General features: G+C 37.1%; 1 protein-coding gene across 1 annotated transcript in view; it reads right to left on the bottom strand.

The window, feature by feature from the left end:
- Window positions 1-18943, bottom strand: part of PLA2R1 (phospholipase A2 receptor 1) — a 126505-nt gene that overhangs the window by 59535 nt on the left and 48027 nt on the right. Inside the window, 3 exon segments of the mRNA XM_069577407.1 lie at window positions 4948-5117; window positions 13586-13698; window positions 17287-17385. Coding sequence (XP_069433508.1) covers window positions 4948-5117; window positions 13586-13698; window positions 17287-17385 — 382 coding nt within the window.

Raw genomic sequence — 18943 nt, 5'->3', positions numbered from 1 at the left:
ATTGTCTGCATGTAATACAATTTATTTATTCACTCATCTACTAAAGGACATCTTGATGGCTTGAAAGCTTTGCCAAGTATGAATAAAGCTTCTATTAAAAAAAAATCTGTATGCAAGTTTTTTGTGCTAACATCAGTTTTCAATTCATTTGGATAAACACCAAGGAGTGTAAAAGTATGTTTACTTTTTAAGCAATTGGCAACCTGTCTTTGAAAGTGGCTATACCATTTTGCATTCCTGCCAGCAATGTATGAGCGCTTCTGTGGCTCCAAATCCCTACCAGCATTTGGTATCATCAGTGTTTTGGATTTTGGTCATTCTAGTAAGTGTGAAGGGGCTTCCCTGATGGCTCAGTGGTAAAGAACTCACCTGCCAATGCAGGATACATGGGTTCAATCCCTGGATGGGGAAGATCCCCTGGAGAAGGAAATGGCAACCCACTCCAGTATTCTTGCCTGGGAAATCCCATGGACCGAGGAGCCTGGCGGGCTGCAGTCCATGGGGTTGCAAAAGAGCTGGACATTACTTAGCAACTAAACAACAACAAACAAAAAGTGTGTAGCAGTATCTCATTGTTGTTTTAATTTGCAGTTTCCTATTGATATATATCTCTGGGTTGGGAAGATCCCCTGGAGAAGGAAATGGCAACCCACTCCAGTATTCTTGCCTGGAGAATCCCATGGACAGAGGAGCCTGGCGGGCTACAGTCCACGGGGTCGCAAAGAGTCGGACACGACTGAGGGACTTCACTTTCACTTTATTGATATATAATGTTGAACATATTTTTATTTGCTTACGTTTGATCTATATAACTTCTTTGTTTAAGATCTCTTGTCCCATTTTACATTGGGTTTTTTGTTTATTGTTGAGTTTTAAGAGTACTTTGTATATTTTGTATAACAATCCTTTATCAGATGTGATTTTTTTTACAAATATTTTCTCCCAGTCTATGGCTTGTCTTCTCATTCTCTTCACATTATCTTTCTCACAGCACAAGTTTTACTGAAGTTTTAGTTTTAATGAATCTAGCTCATCAATTATTTATTTCATAGATTTTTGCTTTTGGTGTTGTATCTAAAAAGTCATACCATACCTAAGGTCATGTAGGTTTTCTATTTTGTTATCATCTGGGAGTGTAAAAGTTTTATGTTTTACATTTAGATCTATGATCTATTTTGAGTTAATTTTTGTTAAGGGTGTAAGCTCTGTGTCTAGATGTTTTCTTTTTTTTTTGACATGTGAATATCCAACTGCCTAAGCACCATTTGTCAAAAAGAGTTTTTCCCATTGTGTTGTTTTTGCTTCTTTTTCAAAGATCAGTTGACTATTCTGTGTCAGTCTATTTCTGAATTCTTTATCCTGTTTTATTGATTTACATTTCTTTTTTTGCCACACTATATTGTGTTAATTGGGCTTTCCAGGTGGCTCAGATGGTAAAGAACATGCCTGCGGTGCAGGAGACCTGGGTTTGATCTCTGGGTCAGGAAGCTCCCCTAGAGAAGACAATGGCTACCCACTCCAGTATTCTTGCTTGGAGACTCTCATGGACAGAGGAGCAACAGTTCATGGGGTCTCAAAGAGTTGGACATGACTCAGTGACTAAACATACACACACACATTGTCTTAATTATTATAGATTTATAATAACTTTTGAAGTCAGATAGTGTCAATTGTTTGACTTTGTTCTCCTTCAATACTGAATTGGCTATTCCATATAAACTTTAGAACCAGTTTGTCAGTACCCACAAAATAACTTGCTGGTTTTTTGATTGGAATGGCCTTGAGTCTATAGGTCAATTTGTGTAGAACCGACATCGTGACAATATTGAGCCTTTCTGTTTATGAACATGGACTGTCTATTTACTAATTTCTTTTTGATTTCTGTCATTAAGTTTGTAGTTTTCCTCTATAGATCTTATACATATTGTTAGATTTATACCTAGAAATTTCATTTTGAAATTTAATGTAAACAATGTAATATGTTTTTAATTTAAAATTCCTCTTTTCACTGCTGCTATACAGAAAAGCAATTGACTTTTGTATGTTAATCCTGTATCCTGCAATCTTGCTATAATTGATTATTAGCTAGAGGAATTTTTTATCCTAATTTTCTACATAAACAATCATGTCATCTGTAAACAAAGTTTTATTTCCTTCTTTCCGGTCTGTATACTTTCATTTGCTTTTCTTGTCTTATTGCATTAGTTAGAACTTCTAGTACAATGTTTAAAAGAGAGTTGATAAGGGACATCTTTGCCTTGTTCTTGATCTTAGTAGGGAAGCTTCTAGTTTTTCACCATTAAGTATGATATCTGGGTTTTCTGTAGATGTTCTTTATCAAGTTGGAGAAGTTCCCATCAATTCCTTGTTTGCTAATAGTTTTTAACGTGAATGGGTATTGAATTTTTTCAGATGCTTTTTTTGCATCTGTTGATATGATCATGTGATTTTTCTTTTGTTGATGCAATGGAAAACATTAATAGGTTTTTAAATGTTGAACCATCTATGTATACCTGGGATAAATTCCACTTGATTGAAGTATATAAATTCTCTTTATGCATTTTTAAGTCAATTTGTTAATATTTGGTTATGGATTTTTGTGTTTACATTCATGAGATATATTGGTCTGTAGTTTTCTTGTAGTGTCTTTTTCTGACTTTGGTGTAGGGTAATGTTGCCCTCATACAATGAGTTATAGAGTAGTCTTTCTGCTTCTAACTTCTAGAAGAGGTTGTAGAGAACTGGTATAATTTCTCACTTAAAATGTTTGGTAGAATTCACTAGCTGAACCCATATGAGCCTGCTGCTTTTTGTTTTGGAAGTTTATGAATTACTGATTCAATTTCTTAATAGATATAGTCTTATTCAGATAGTCCATTTCTTCTTTTGTGGGTTTTGGCAGGTTATATCTTTAAAAGAATTGGTAAATTTCACCTAAGTTGTCAAATTTATGGATATAGTTGCTCATAACATTCCTTTCTAAAATCCTTTTAATGTCTGTGGGATCTATAGTGATGTCCCTTTATTCATTTATGACATTAGTAATTTGTGTATCCTCTCGCTTAGTGAAACTGGTTAGAGGCTTATTAATTTCACTGTTATTTTCAAAGAATCAGGTTTCTTTGATTTTCTTTATTGATTTTCTGTATTCAATTTCATTGATTTCTGCTCTAACTCTTATTTTTCTGTTCTTCTACTTTGGATTTAATATGCTCTTTTTCTGTAGTTTCCTAAGGTGGAAAATCAGGTTACTGATTTTAAATATTTCTTCTTTTCTGATATATTCATTCAGTGTTATGAATTTCTCTCTAAGCCCTGCTTTCTCTGCATCTCACAAATGTATTTTCATTTAATTAAGTGTTGCTTAATCTCCAAATATTTTGGAATTTTCTCAGATACCTTTCTGTTATTTGTTTATAGTTTAATTTCATGTGAACTAAGAGACATTGTACAACTTCTATTCTTTTAAATTTGTTAAGGTGTGTTTTATGGCCTAGAATGCAGTCTGTCTTAGCAAACATTCCATGTCAGTTTAAGAAGAATGTGTAATCTCCTGTTGCTGTTGTTGGATGAAGCAGTCTATAGATATCAATCATATCTAGGTGATTGCTGGTGCTGTTCATTTCAACTTTGTCCTTACTGATTTTCTGTCTGTTGGATCCATCCATTTCTAACAGAGGGGTGCTAACATATCCAACTATAATAGTAGAGTCACCTATTTCTCCTTACAGTTTCATCAGTTTTCCCTCATATATTTTGCTATTCTATTGTTAAGTACATACACATTAAGGACTGTTATGTCTTCTTTAGTGCTGACTCCTTTATCTTTATGTAGTGTCCATTTTTATCCCTGGAAAATTTTCTTGTTCTGAAGTCTGCTCTGTGTTAAATTAATATAGCTATTTTTACTTTCTTTCGATTAATGTTAGCATAATATCTTTATCCCTTTACTTTTAATCTACATGTGTCTTTATATTTAAAGTGGGATTTTTGTAGACAACATACTTGGATCTTAGTTTTTGAACCACTCTAAAAATATTGTTTAATTAGTATTTAGTCCTCTGACTAATTTTTGTTACATATTTGATATATAATAGCAATTATTATAATATTATAATAATAGTTATCTTTCCTCAGGGAAGAGCTTGAGGCCTTTAACTCATTTCCTCCAGATACAGATTTGAAGGTAACCTATTGCCTGTTGTCTGGGGTAGGCTTGTTGGAGATCCACGGGCAAGAAAGGGAGCAAGGCATCCAAACGGCTCACACTGAGATAAAGGTGTGTTGGATCTAGGTTGGTGGCCTAAGATTAACACAGTGACCTAAAAGCTTGGTCTGCAGGGGCTGATTCTAGTGTAGATTGTGGCTAAAACCATTAGCTTCTCTGGTACAGTTTCATACTTTGGGATCCAGAGCTGACCATAAGAAAGTGAAGAATTAATAGACCTGTAACTGAAATCCCAGCTCAGGTACCACAGAAATCCATGGAGGAGATGGACTAGCAAGAATGTTACCTAACTAACATTTCACAGCAAAGTCACCTGGCATTGACTGTGAATGTATTAGATGTGCTCAAATGTGCCCATTCACTCTGTTTGAAGTATAAAGGACTTTTCTGGATTGATTAAGCCCCTAGGATTCTTAGACAATGAGGGCGGATGGGGAAGAGATTTTAGGAGGGAGAAACTGGACTTCTGCTAATAAAGGCATGTGTGATCTTGAGCAATGAATTTATACCTTGAACTTGTCAAATGACTCATATGGATTATACTTCTAAAAATGATCAGCCATATATCACCCCCTGAGAACCTGTGGTAATTGTTTTAGTTGATTTATGCCTTAAGAAAACACTAAGGAAGACTCAAAGGAGGTGGACCACACAGTGGATGGAATCCGGGGGTAAAGAAAACAGGAGGGAAAAGTGGTGTGACGGTGCCCTCTACTCACGGGGCTGACGTGTGTTCCAGTGTGTGTACTTGACCGGCTCCAACTTCTGCCCTGCCATCTTCCAAGTATATTCTCCTGTATTATTTTGATCTTGAAGAGCGATCCAAAAATAAGTGTCCTTCGTTTTTACCACACTACTGATCAAACTGGTAATAAAAGCCTGTTCAAACCTTAAAGGGGGAAAAGGAAATGATTATAGTAAGTTTCTGGGCAATAAAAAATGTCATTAAAACATAATGAGGTGCACAGAATGGCACCAGAGTAAGCATTTCTCATGAATTCTTTAGAATATGGGACAGAAAAATACTCAAAGACCCCGAACATGGCTAATAAATGCCAAACAGAAGTGCAATTCCCAGAAATATATGAGTGAGGAGAATCTGATCCTCAAAGCTGGTGCTCAGTTCTTTCAAGGAACAGAGTCCAGTTCCAGCTTCATAGTGTGGCTTGTGAAGGCCAGAATGCTAGCAATGCATTTCTTGGTGCAACCTGTGCCCTGTGGTGTAATTAGGCCACACAGCACACACCATACTGTAAATGTGCATGAGGTGGGGAGCTGGCTCCGGGGGGTTGGGGGAGAAGGAAGAATATTCTGCTCTTCTGAATGAGCATCTGCTGATAGAGTTCACTTGCACCCACTCACCACACTTGCCTGGTAAGAATGGAACAGAAATTGGAGTAGCAATTACGTCTCCCAAATCCGTTTGTGCACAGGCGCATGGAGTCATTGGCTTATTCAAATGTGTTCAGATGTGCTTATTCACTGAAGAAAAATTTAAAACACTAGGAACTAATCCAGAGAAGTACACCCACTATATTTCCCCAAACAGCTGAATGAATTAGTGTTCACTGACTGATGGCACCGCTCCCTCCTCACCACGAAGGCATCAAAAGAGGGAATCTAGAAAATTTGTATACATGCTTGACAGAAACATGGATTAAAATTTAACCAGCATTGAAATTTTAAGCTAAGTTGGAAACCAGCTTGAAAACTTTACTTTAAATACACATATTGTTTTGAAGAAACACCTTTCAAACAATGGTAACTTTCGGCCAGACCCGCCAAGTCATTGGGAGAGGAAAGGCCTGATGAAATTACCAAAGGAGAGAGCAAAGGAGAAGAGCAAAATTAGGCTTTTTCATCCAATTTTGGATTTTTTTTTATTATGGTGCATCTTTATCTTGCTAAGGGAAGTTAATGGGGTCATTCAGGAATAAAGGAGTCTCAAGGGAAATAACGGGAGGGAAAGAGAAAAGAACACAGAGAAGCAAACTTTTTAACTGCCTTATAAGCATCACCAGCAACAGAGATTCAAGCATCCATGACACTCATCTTGCAAACCGTATCCTTTAGTATTTTCTGCAGCTACTCTATTGATAATCTAAAAGGCATACACTTGAATTTATTGAAGTTATTTTTTAAATCAGATTGCAGTGGCAGAAACTTACATAAAATACGCTTCAAAAAGAAGGTATATAAAAGTAAATACTATCTAGATGCTGTTGTAATTTTTCCTAGACTTTCAGTAGTTAATGCTCTCATAACATAAGATCTGCTTTTCCTTCTCCCTTCCAAGGGAGACTAGCATTACTATCATGCCAGATGGTGCCTGAAACTGCAATGCTAGGAGGCCAGAAGGGCTCTGCACCATGGAGGCTACGGTCAGGACCACTAGTCACTGTGCTGGTCCTAAACCCAGGGAATATTGCTGCTGCTTCTATTACCTTGTACCACAGCATTTATCAGATAATGGAGAGAGAGAGAGAGTGGTGTCTGCGAGCTTGGCCTCTGGTATCATTATTGATGACAACACTTTACTTTGGTCCCCTGTTTTAGATTCATTTAGTCTACTCTGATTTGCTATTTTACAACAATTTATCATTGCTCAGAGCAATACAAATTTGCTTTTTAAATTGGCAGATATACCATTTAAGCAGTTACATATACTACTCATATATTAAATCCTATAGTAGTGTTATTTGCTCAGTTGTGTCTGGCTCTTTGTGACCCCATGGACTGTAGCCTATCAGGCTCCTCTAACTATGGAATTATCCAGGCAAAAGTACTGGAGTGGGTTGCCATTTCCTTCTACAGGGGATCTTCCTGACCCAGGGATCGAACCCAGGTCTCCCACATTACAGGCAAAGGCTTTTCCCATCTGAGCCACCAGGGAAGAGCCAAGGTAAAAAGGAGCTGGGCTCGATACCCTGATGCAGGGTCCTCAGGACAGAAAGCTCTAGAAGCCAGTGGGTGTGAGAACATTCAAGTCCCGGGGTTTGAGATTGTGGGCCTGTGGCAGCTGTGTTGTCCCTTCTATCACTGGGATATCCATCTTGGGCGGCTTGAAAGTTGCTGGCTCCTTGACCCTTTGGGTGGCTTGTGTGCGCATCACTTCCATTGGCCTCTGGAAGGATCTTGGTCCAAAGAGGCTCCATTTATTGGCTGAGCCTCTGTCCTTACCCCCGCTTCCAGAATCCATGGTGCTAAGACTGGGGCCAGGTAAGGCTGTGGAAGAACCAGAAGTGACCCAAGGATCAAAGCCAGGTCTCCTGCATTGCAGGTAGATTCTTCACCATCTGAGCCACCATAACCTTCAGATAAAAACAGGAATCTAGTTTTCTGGTCCAATTTAGAAAATGGGATTATTAATAGGGAAATTCAGCAACTATATCTTTTTCCTAAACCATGTACTCTAAGAAATTAACCCTGAAAAATAGCATGCAGTCTCTTGAGTGTCTGTTTCCAACTGATAAAGAAACAGAGATCATTTTACATTCTTTATCACTCACTGTTTGGTTTCAAACACTTATAGGGTTGTGAAAACTCTAGCTTTAGGTAATAGAGTGGATGACCTTTCAAAGTCTTTTCTGGCCCTTTCTTTCAGAATTCTTCATTTGAGAATATTCCAAGGATTAATAACATTTGGACTTTTTATCTGGTTTCACTGAGGTTAACTCAAATATTATGATTTAAGAAAAAAATAACCACATGCACATATTTTTATATATTTTTTGAACTAGTTATCTTTAGAGTATTCAGTAAAAATTATTATTCTTTAGAAAGACAATGATAAAATATTTTGCTTATGTATATACCTAATTATAAAATCAAGTTTTGTAGGCAAATACTTCTTAAAATCAGAACAAAATTTCACCATCAACCCCTTAAAAAAGCAAGAAATCAAATGTTTATTTCCAATGAAAATGAGAAAAAAAAAAGGTATATCTTAAATTTCCATCACCTTGAGAAGAATCTGTTGTTCATGGTGCTGAACATTAAATTTTAATTTAAAAATGCAATGAGAATGTTTCTACTGTGTAATTTAAAAAATAGTCACAAAAATGTGTTTTTTAAAAGAAATTGAACTGCATTCTACCAAAAAGAAAACTGTTAAATTAATCAATGAATTCAGCAAGTTGCAGGATACAAAGTCAACACACAAAAATCAGTTGCATTTTTATTTATTGATACTAACAGTGAAAAATATGGAAAGGAGAACAATTCCATTTATAACAGCATCAAAAATAATAAAACATTTGGGAATGAACTTGACTAAGGAGGCAAAAGACTTGTACACTGAAAATGATAAAATTAAAGAAGACACAAATAAATGGAAAGACATTCCATCTTCGTGGTTTGGAAGACTTATTGTTAAAATGGCCATTCTACCCAAGGTGACCTATAGATTGAATGCAATCCTGTCAAAATCCTGATTTATCTTTTACAGAAGTAGAAAATCTATCTTAAAATTCATACAGAATCTCAAACACAGTCTCTTCTAATAGCAAAAACAAACATGAAAAAGAAGAACAAAGTTGGAGACCTTATACTTCTTGATTTCAAAACTTACTAAAAAGTACAGTAATCAAAACAGTGTGATACTGGCATAAAGATAGACATATAGAGCAATGGAACAGAATAGAGAATCTGGGAATAAACAATTGCATGTATGGTCAAATGATTTTCCACAAGGTTGCCAAGACCATTCATTGAGGAAAGGACAGTCTTTTCAATAACAATGTTAGGAAAAGTGGGTATCCACCTACAAAATAATGTACCTGGACTCAGCCTACACCATTTACATAGCAGATCAAAGACCTAAAGATACGAGCTAAAACTAAAATTCTTAGAAGAAAACATAGGGGAAATTTTTTCATGACAGGGAGTATAGCAGTAATTTCTTGGATAAAACACTGAAAAGCACAGGCCACTAAATAAGAAAGAATAAATTGGACTTAGTCAAAATTTAAACTTTTGCATATGAAAGGACAATTCAACAGAATAAAAGGCAACCCACAAATAGGAGAAAGTATTTGCAAATTATGTATCTGATAAGCAATTAATATCCAGAGTATATAAAGAACTACAAATCAGTGACAGAAAACAAACACTCTAATTCAAAAACTAATAAAAGACTTGAATAGATGGTTCTCCAAAGGAGATATAAACTGTCAGTAAGCACATGAAAAGATGCTCAGCATCACTAATCATTAGGAAAATGCAAATCAAAACCACAATGAGATACTACTTCACACTCATTAGGATGACTATTATGTAAAAACAGAAAACAAGTTTTTGTCAGGATGTAGAGGAACTGGAATTCTTGTGCATTGCTGGTGGGAATGTAAAATGAAGCTCCCATGGAAAACAGTATGGGTATTCCTCAAAAACTTAAACATAGAATTATTACATGATCCAGAAGTCCCACTTCTGGGTGTATCACCCAAAGTAATTGAAGGCAGGGACTTAGGTGATACTTGGACATCCATAGTCACAGCAGCGTTGTTGACAGTAGTCAAAAATAGAAGCATCTCTTCTCTATCAGTGGTTGGACGGGCAAACAAAATGTAGAATATACATGCTATAGAATGTTTTCAGCCTTCGAAAAGAAAACAACTCTGACACGCGCTGTAATATGGAGCAACCTAGCAGCCATTATGGGTTTCCCTAGTGGCTCAGCGGTTAAGAATCTGCCTGCAATGCAGAAGATGTGGGTTTGATCCCTGAGTTGAGAAGATGCCCCGGAGAAGGAAATGTCAACCCACTCCTACCTCTGTCTGGGAAATCCTATGGACAGAGGAGCCTGGTGGGCTACAGTCCATGGAGTTACTAAATCAGACACAGCTTAGCAACTAAACAACAACAGGGGACATTAGGCTAAGCGAAATAACTGCTGTGTGGTTCCAGTTATGAGGTAACTAGAGCAGTCAACTTCATAGATATGGAAAGTGGAATGGTGGTTGCTAAAGGCTGGGGTAGGGGAAATGGGGAGTTAGTATTTAGTGAATACAAAATTTCAGTTTGGGAAGATGAAAAATATTCTGGAGCTGGATGGTGGTGATGATTCTGTAATAAAATGAATGTACTTAACGCTACTGAGCCATACACTTAAAATGGTTAAATTGATAAAGCTTTATATTATGTATATTTTGCCACACACAAAAGTTAACTGTAAAAGTGTTTGGAGGATATTGTGGTTGCAAGAATATGGCAGGACTGTAAAAATGCTTGCAAATAATGCATATTTAATTGTAGGAGAAAATGAGATATTGCAGCATTTCTCACTTTGGGCAAAATTCTCAAAATCGAATGTGTTTTGGATTATTTTGTACAAATATTCCATGGCTGATGGATTCAAGGTTTAGATATATATGCATTTAGACAATTATCCAAGGTAACTTTGGAACTCAAGTTTTGCATCTGTGGTCTGTCTGAAAGCAAAGTGGCCAGGCCTCAAAAATTTTTCTAACAGCAAGCAAATAAAATTCTGTTATTCATCAGTAAGGATTCATTTTTCTTCCCCTCTCTATTCTACAAAGTGTTAAAAGTCCTAAACCAGGAGCAGTTGCCTCGATAACAAAAGAAATACGTAATTTGTAGCAGGTGGTTCTAATTGTGCCCATCAAATCTGTCGCTCAATTGTGCAGAAGAGTGGAAAATCAATTAGCAACTACAAGCTTGGGTACCGGTGAGTGACAGGAGTGTCTTAACTCAAACAGGAAATCAGCAACGGAAGAAAATGATTACCCAGGCTGCCAGAGGGTACTCAGAGGAGACAGTCCATCTACTGCCCAACCTTCTCAGACAAAACATGCTGTTGAAAAATATTCAAAGGTGTATTGTTATTCAAAGAACAGTATGGTGGACTTCCCTGGTGGTTCAGTGGATGAGTCTGTGTTCCAGTGCAGGAGACACAAAGTTTGATCCTTGATCCAGGAATATCCTACAGGCCGCAGGGCAACTAAGCCCGTGCATCACAACTACTGAGCCAGCACTCTAGAGCCCGAGAGCACACCGCAGCTAGAGTGACCCCAGCCATCTGCAGCGAGAGAAAGCCCGCCAGCCACGAAGACTCAGCAACAACACTAAAGAATGGTGTGGCGTGGGTCTTCATTTCTTAACTGATAAGGTCTCAGTGGGTAAAAATCAAGAGCATGAGGCCCTCCTTTCCTCTCCTCAACTCCCGTGTCCCATGTTGGAGTCACTGCTTTGGATATAGACATGTTTGCAGGGCAGTGTACATGCACGCAAGCTACCTGGGAGGCCTGGCTCATTGGAATGAACATGTAGTACATGGTGGGGCGGACTGGTGACTGAGTGGCATGCCAGTGAAAGGTCACCTGAGGGGCCTAAGAGGTCGAGGAGGGGATGGAAATAAATGCATCCAAATCTGAATCTGCTCTAGGGTTGGACTATAGATTAGCTTTGGCTATTCAATACAGTTTATCAAAGAAAAAATTTATAGTATTCACAGCATACCCTTGTATCCAGATTTGGAGGAAATGAAACAGAGTATGTTTTTTTCCCAGACACTTTCTGCCCTTTGCATGAGGTCCCCAAAAGGTTCAATTCAAAATGAAGTGTTTGAATTCTAACAGATTTCTGCCTTACTTGGTCTACTTTAGCACTGCGAGTTATCGGTAATGTCACTTTGAGTTTATCCATTTATTGTGTTACTTCACCTTCTTCTCTTGTTTCAGGCATCTATGTTCAAACTCTTTAGCTGCTGGCCTGCAAGTGGTGCCTTTTATTTTTACTTATTTTTTTGTATAGCATGCTGGTGTTTAATATAGACAGTCAATAAGTAATTTTCTAATAAACTCTTGACTGTTGACTTTTTGCATGGTCAGATAACATATGAAAAGTAATTAACACAGTGCCAGGTGTGTGAAAGATACAAAAATGGAAGAATAAGATATAAAAAGAGGTGAAAGAATTAGACCTTTTTCTTCAGTGAAAAGCATTTGACTATAATTATTGAAAGAGCATAACTTCATTGGTCAGGCTCCTGAATAAAGCCCAGTGCTGACCTACTGGCTGGAGGACTTTCAGCCCAAGGCTCTCTCATAAACTTGTGGGTGGATTGAACAAGGCTAAGGATAAAGACTTCATTCTGCCTTGGTAGCTATTCTGGGAAGGAGAAAAGCAGAACTAAAAACAACACTGAGATACATCAGAGGTGGTGCTGTACCCCATAAAAGGGTCTCCTGAGTATCAGATGTTTCACCAGGCAATTTTGCCAAATGCAGTCAGTCTGTTCCTGTGTGTGTGTGTGTGTGTGTGTGTGTCTGCACTCTTGTGCATTTGTTTGGAGGGAAGACTGGGAAAGAAGGTAAGAGGTGAGAGGAGAAAGGACTTCCTTGGTGGGTCCAGTAGCTAAGACTGTGCTGTCAATGCAGGGGGGCTGGATTTGATCCCTAATCAGGAAACTAGATCCCACATGCTGCAACTAAGACCCAGTGCAGTCAAATAAATAAATAAATATTTAAGACAAAAAAAAAAAAGACTAATGGCTTTGAATGTTGACTTCCCATGTGGGGTGAACAGAGAAAGCACCTAGAATTCCTCCTACAGTTTAGACCTGCATATGAAGGGTCTCTAGATAAAACCAGAGCATCAGTTGTTCTGTTTCCTGGTCTCCAACAGATATTTTTAAAGGCAATGACCTCAGTAGAAAAGCAAGTTAACTAGCTTGGTGGGTATAGTTTCCCGTGGAACCACTGAAGAGTTCTGCCTTGCTTCTGTCTTCTGCCTGGAGGAGTCAGTCTCCCAGCTCTCACTGTCCTCCTGGCATTGATAGTGACACTGAGGTCACTTCTGATGTCGGTACTTTTATCTCCTGCTACTCTTCTGCAGCATGTTGCAAACTGTATGGAGTGTGAAAAGGGCACAGTGTCTCTCTGCACAGACATCTGTGCACAGAGAAATCCAAATCTAAGCAAACGCAGACCAGAGAAGCAATGGAGAAGCATTTGAAAATCCTCTACAGTTTTACTTACTTTTGTTATTAAAAAAAAAAACTCCACATGATACATATATTATGTTAAAAAATACTTCATATTTAAATAACAGATTTCTTGCCTATTATAGGGACTTAGATAAAATATACATACAACTGAATATATTAGCAAAGCTAGATAATAAATCTTCATGGAAAGATTTGTTCCTCAAAAATCAATGTAAGAATAACATTGTATGGTTTAAATTCATCTAAATCAATAATTTAAATAATTTAATATTCTATTGCATGGTACCTTTTAGATTTTCACAAGTTACTGATTGTGATTACATTCTATCATTCCAAGAGCCCTTATGTCAAAAAAGCAGTATGCTTCTGATAGAAAATTTCAATTTTACCTGTTTGTAATGGTTATAAGCGCAGGAGGACAGTAGTAACCACTGGAGGCATGGTCAAAGCTTCGAAGGACTGTGTCAATTTTGTAACAGAATTTACCGTGTCTCTCCCATCCCTTAAACAAGAAAAAGGAAAATTAAAGACACAACTGATTTAGTTGAAAAGTAAAATATTTTTCAGTGTATTCTCATTTACCTCTTTTTTCTCTGACCCTCTCAAAACTTAAGACTTGAATGTTTGTCTTGATGTCTTTGATATCTTTCTAATGGTAATGCCATTAGCTACAGCCACTTTTATATTTATTTAATTAATTCATAAAGCCTAATGAACTGATTTAAAATCTTTATGCCCAAAACCTTAAAAGCAAATGGAAATAAAAGGATGTTCACGTGAGATCTCTCTCTAACACACACACACACATACACACACACACACATGCACGCGCACACACAGTCTGTTCAGACTTATAGGATTTCATGTAATTATTTCCTGAGGCATGGTAAAAGCCGGAAGTGTTGGCTTTGAGGACAAAATGCATAGATTTGAATTCTGGTTGCACCACCATGTGGCCTTATTTAATCTCTCCATGTCTCAGTTTTTCCCTCTATGAATAGGGATAATAATAGTATCCATGGAGGTGTTCTGAGAATCAAAGGAAGACACAGTCAGCAGAAACCCTAGAATAGGGCCAGGAGCTCAGTATGAGCAAAGAGGACATATGATCTATATAAGAGTATACTGTATTTTTTTTTAAGTTTCTTGCATATTGCTTATTTTATGTTATCCGACTGAGATTCACTGAGATTAGGGACTCAAACAAAGTCAGACTAATGGATAAGCTGGTTTGGAATCTAATTTTGGTGCAATCCAGGACGGTCTTATCTGGGTCATCAAGCTTCCAAATAGATATTGGCTAAAATACTTTTTTGGTGAAGATTATTCCTAAATCAATTGGCTATCCATTTACAGAGAAAGCAAACAAGCTTTTCACCCAGACAAAAATGACAAAGGTGTATGGCTCAGTCCTGGGAGTGAAGAAGGGTGGCTTATTCTTTAAAAGCATATGATACAGGAGACACATTGTCATTAGTCTTCTATATTTCAACCAAGCTATTTTAGTTATTTTCTTCCAATATTATAAAATCACATCCCTTCTATCAATCTATTTTTATGTATTCACCAGTTTTAAAATACACTTCATTCTGCGTCACACCAATGCTTGCCAGATATTAACCACATATAAAATGATTTCTGCCATACTACTTGGTAAAGGTCTCGATCTTGCATTAAATGAGGGAAAAATCTTACTTTAGAAATAAGCTATTTTAGTTCAAAACATTATTAAATGAGGTATGGATCAGACAGCAGTGCCACATCTAGCCGGCCAGGTTGTGCTCAGAACTCATTCCCTTAACTTCTCAGTCTTATCCGTGTGAGTAATTGACAGCGTCAGCCAGAACCCCTCCATGGATCACTCCAGTCGGGGCAGGGAGGTTAGACTGCTTTTGTATTTGGAAGGACAGGAGGAGGAAGGCTGACAATTTGACCTTTCTGACAAAGTACTCCTTATTCATTAGTGGTTTTTAGATCACAGGCTGCTTAGCAAAATAAACAAACCAAAATACAACCAAGAACTGAACAGCCTCTAAGAAAATGAGAGGGGGGTGGAATGTGGCATAATAATAACCAGAAAAACAAAGACTCTTTGCCACAAGCCTTTGTCCACACAATAAAAGTGGGAAGAATAATTGATTGTATTTGTGAATATCCTTTGTCCATGAGGTGGCATTTTATTTTAAATGAAATGATGATGTTGCCAGTACTGAAACAATTGCTCTTATTACCAAGTCCCCTAAAAGTAACTCAGAAGGGAATAAAAATCTCGTTAAATTTCTGCTCTGAAATTATCGAGACTTATTTTATGAGTGATTTTGCATGTGCAGACTGTTGAAAGAATTGCATTAAAGCAATTAGCTAAAAGAAAAGAACTTTCAAAACTATATTTGTAGGTAGGTACATAAAGAAATTAATTAAATTTTGCCATAAAATTAAAAAACTGGCTCTGAACTCAGAATCCTTAAATATTGGTAACATTGGTCAGAAAGAGGAAAGCAGTGTATGAAAGTTTAAATAGAACATCAATTGTTTCTGCCGGGTAAGAAGTTAATTACTCTTTCAACACAAATTAAACAGTTGAGTTGCCTTGAAAGCCATTGTAAAACAGATTTTTTTTCAATATTTCTAATCAGATAGAGATTAGAGATCAGCTATAACTAATTCAGGAATTGTAGTCATTAGGACAAATGTTTGGTCACATGTCAGCTATGGCACATGTGTTGTTCAGCTAATGTATGAAGAGTGATTAATATACTTATACATTGATTAATGAATCAAATGTAGTTTCTGGAGAGATGGGTCATCATTTAATTAGAATTGGATTAGAAGAGAAAATAATTAGAAGAGAACTGCATAAGAACCATATTTGTGAACATTTTGAGATTCACGGAATAAAAATTTCCAATAGTTAAATTTAGAATTTTTAGGTGTGTGTGCATGTGAGAGAGAGACAGAGATACAGAGAGACACACGAAGAGAGAACACATGTGCTAAGGACACTGATAGGTAAATTTTTGGTACCTTACTACAGAATATTGAATGTACTTTAAGAAATTTAGAACAGTTTAAACATTTATTTTCTGTCTTTAAAGTTTAAACCTAAAGTATTAAGTATGTTTTTATTCTTTAAGTACTGAAAACAGTTCAAATACCAAAAATAGCTTATTACTTAAAATAATAAAGTATTTTTTACCTTTTTCCTAAATAATATACCGGCGGGGTGGGGGGGCTTCCCAAGTGGCACAGTGTTAAAGAACACACCTGCCAATGTAGGAGACGCAAGAGACATGAGTTTGAGCCCTGGGTGGAAGATCCCCTTGAGTAGGAAATGGCAACCCACTCCAGTATTCTTGCCTGGAAGATTCCATGGACAGAGGAGCCTGGCGAGCTACAGTTCATGGGATTGCAAAAAGTTGGACACGACTGAGCACACACATAAATAATAATAAATGTATTCTATTATATATTAATAAATATGTTAATATTTGTTAATAAATAGCTATTATTTGTAATGTTTATGAATATTATATTTTATAGTAAATAATATATTTTAATAATATAATGTGATGTATAATATTATAATAATAATTGCAAACATACATTTCTCTTTGTTATTGTATTTTATTCAATTATTCAAGTTTAAGAAAAGTGAAAAAGAAGGCTGGACTCTGAGTGCAGAAGGTCACTCTGACTTAAAGGAATGCTTTTGCTTTCACTCTGATAGTCTTCATTGGAAGACAATGAAAGCCACGTGTGAGTCAGGGCATCCCATGACAGCATTGTTTGTAAAGATGGTAGAACAAGATCATTTCCATTTCTTATCTCAAAAGAAAATTTGTCTTGGGTGGAAGAGGATGCTAAGACAATCCTTCACAGAGCTGTAAATCTTTTGAGTGGTTCTAGCTGATAATTGTCTGATTTGTTGCAATAGCCCATTCAGAAAAAAAGGAGGGAAGAAAAGCAGGAAGGAAGGGAGAGAGGGGAAAGAGGAAAAAGGTAGCCAAGGCAGGAAAAAGAGATTTACTTTAATTTGATGGTGGATAAATCATTCTAGTTATGAAGTCCCTGCAGTGTTCACAGCTCTTACCTTTTGACAGCCAGATTCAGTGTCAGAAAGGACAAGGCCTGCTTTCTTACAAAGGTAAAAAAGTGTTTCTTCGCAATTTTTAACTTTCCAGTGTCCCTCCTAGGGGGAAAACGATACAGGATGAATGAATGCACTCCATTACTGATGATGATAGTCAGTGTTAATTATTTTGGATTAAAAGATGATTAATGCGTGTTTCAGCATGGCATAATGTGTTAGGATCTTGGGTTGATTCCCGACATGTGAGAGAGAGGTTTGGCTTTTACATTAAGCTGATCTCAGTTTTTGTTTTTAAAAGATGGGATAGGTAGTGATTCTCAGTCTTTAGTGTGCACCAAAATTACCTGGGTTATTAAAACACAGATGACTGGGATCCGTGTGTCTCATTCAGTAAGTTAGGTGGGACCTGAGAATCTGCATTTCTAACAGGTTTTTTGGTGATATTGATGCTGCTGGTCTGGGGGCCACACTTTGAGAACCACTTGGATGAAACTATTTCCCTGACCAACTGATAGTACTGCTGCTTCTCTCTGATCACTTCTAGGTGTTAAACTGAATGCTTTGGGGCTTCCCTGATGCTGGGGAAATGCCTGGAAGGCACCATGAATCACTTTAGAGACCATTATCATAGCTGAACTTCATGTTCAACCCCGGACACCCTTCTTCATGAATTTCCCAAAGCCCAACTCCATTTCCTCTTTTAGTAATAGCCTGCTGCCTGCATGTCTTTTCTTAGTTCTACTGAAGGCTGTTCTCATATCCTTCATTAATAATGAAATACAATAACTGCTAACTGATTAAAATTTTATTCTGTCAAGAGATTTTTTATTTTAACACCAATCAGACCTTTAGACTAAAACCACACAGTTGAAATTTTAGTGTCTCAGGCATGCAAGGATTTAGGTGAATAGACACCTCTTCCATGACCCTCAGAAACACACCACGTAGGAAGGTGACACCTTAACTCATAAGAGCAGCTTTGTAGCTCATTCCCATGGAGTCTCCAGCAAACCATTCAGTTCTAAGATGGTGTCAGGCACACTGTAGTTGCTTAATAACTGTTTCAGGGACAGATGAATGAATTGTTTCCTAGGCTCTCAGATTCAAATTGAGGTATCAGCCATGTTTAGTAACTAGTTAATTATAATAATTACATTCATATTGAGCTCAACTTCAAAGAAATGAATGTTACTTTTTATGTATCTACTATTTTAGCAGCTACTGAGTTGCTAAAACGGGGCCACAAAATACCACACTTACAGCAGCATGGTCCTGACACATCCAGTGATGTTAGAACCTATCTTTTCTCTCTTAAGAATAATTTCTCTGTCCAAATGGGCTCCTGTTCTGTGAATATGCTAAGTGAAATACTCACGTCTGTCAAATGAAAAAGGAGAATGTCAATAGGAAATTAAGGTCACCTTTAATTATATCAAAACTAATAAACCAGTAAAACCTCAAATACTATAGTGGCTTTCAGGAGAGTTAGACCCAAGACAAGCATTTAGAGAGGTCATCGCCTCCGCCAGGCGTGACCCTGAAGCGCTGCCTGAGTACTATCATTGTAACTGCATGTATCTGTGGCAGCCTTGAAAGTAAAAACAATGGACTGTGCCATAAGAATAAGTGCTTAGGCATTTCCTGTGTTTGGCTGGCA

Source organism: Ovis canadensis, chromosome 2 (genome assembly GCF_042477335.2).
Source record: "Ovis canadensis isolate MfBH-ARS-UI-01 breed Bighorn chromosome 2, ARS-UI_OviCan_v2, whole genome shotgun sequence".
Classification (NCBI taxonomy): Eukaryota; Metazoa; Chordata; class Mammalia; order Artiodactyla; family Bovidae; genus Ovis; species Ovis canadensis.
This window is presented reverse-complemented; position numbering and strand designations above follow the sequence as displayed.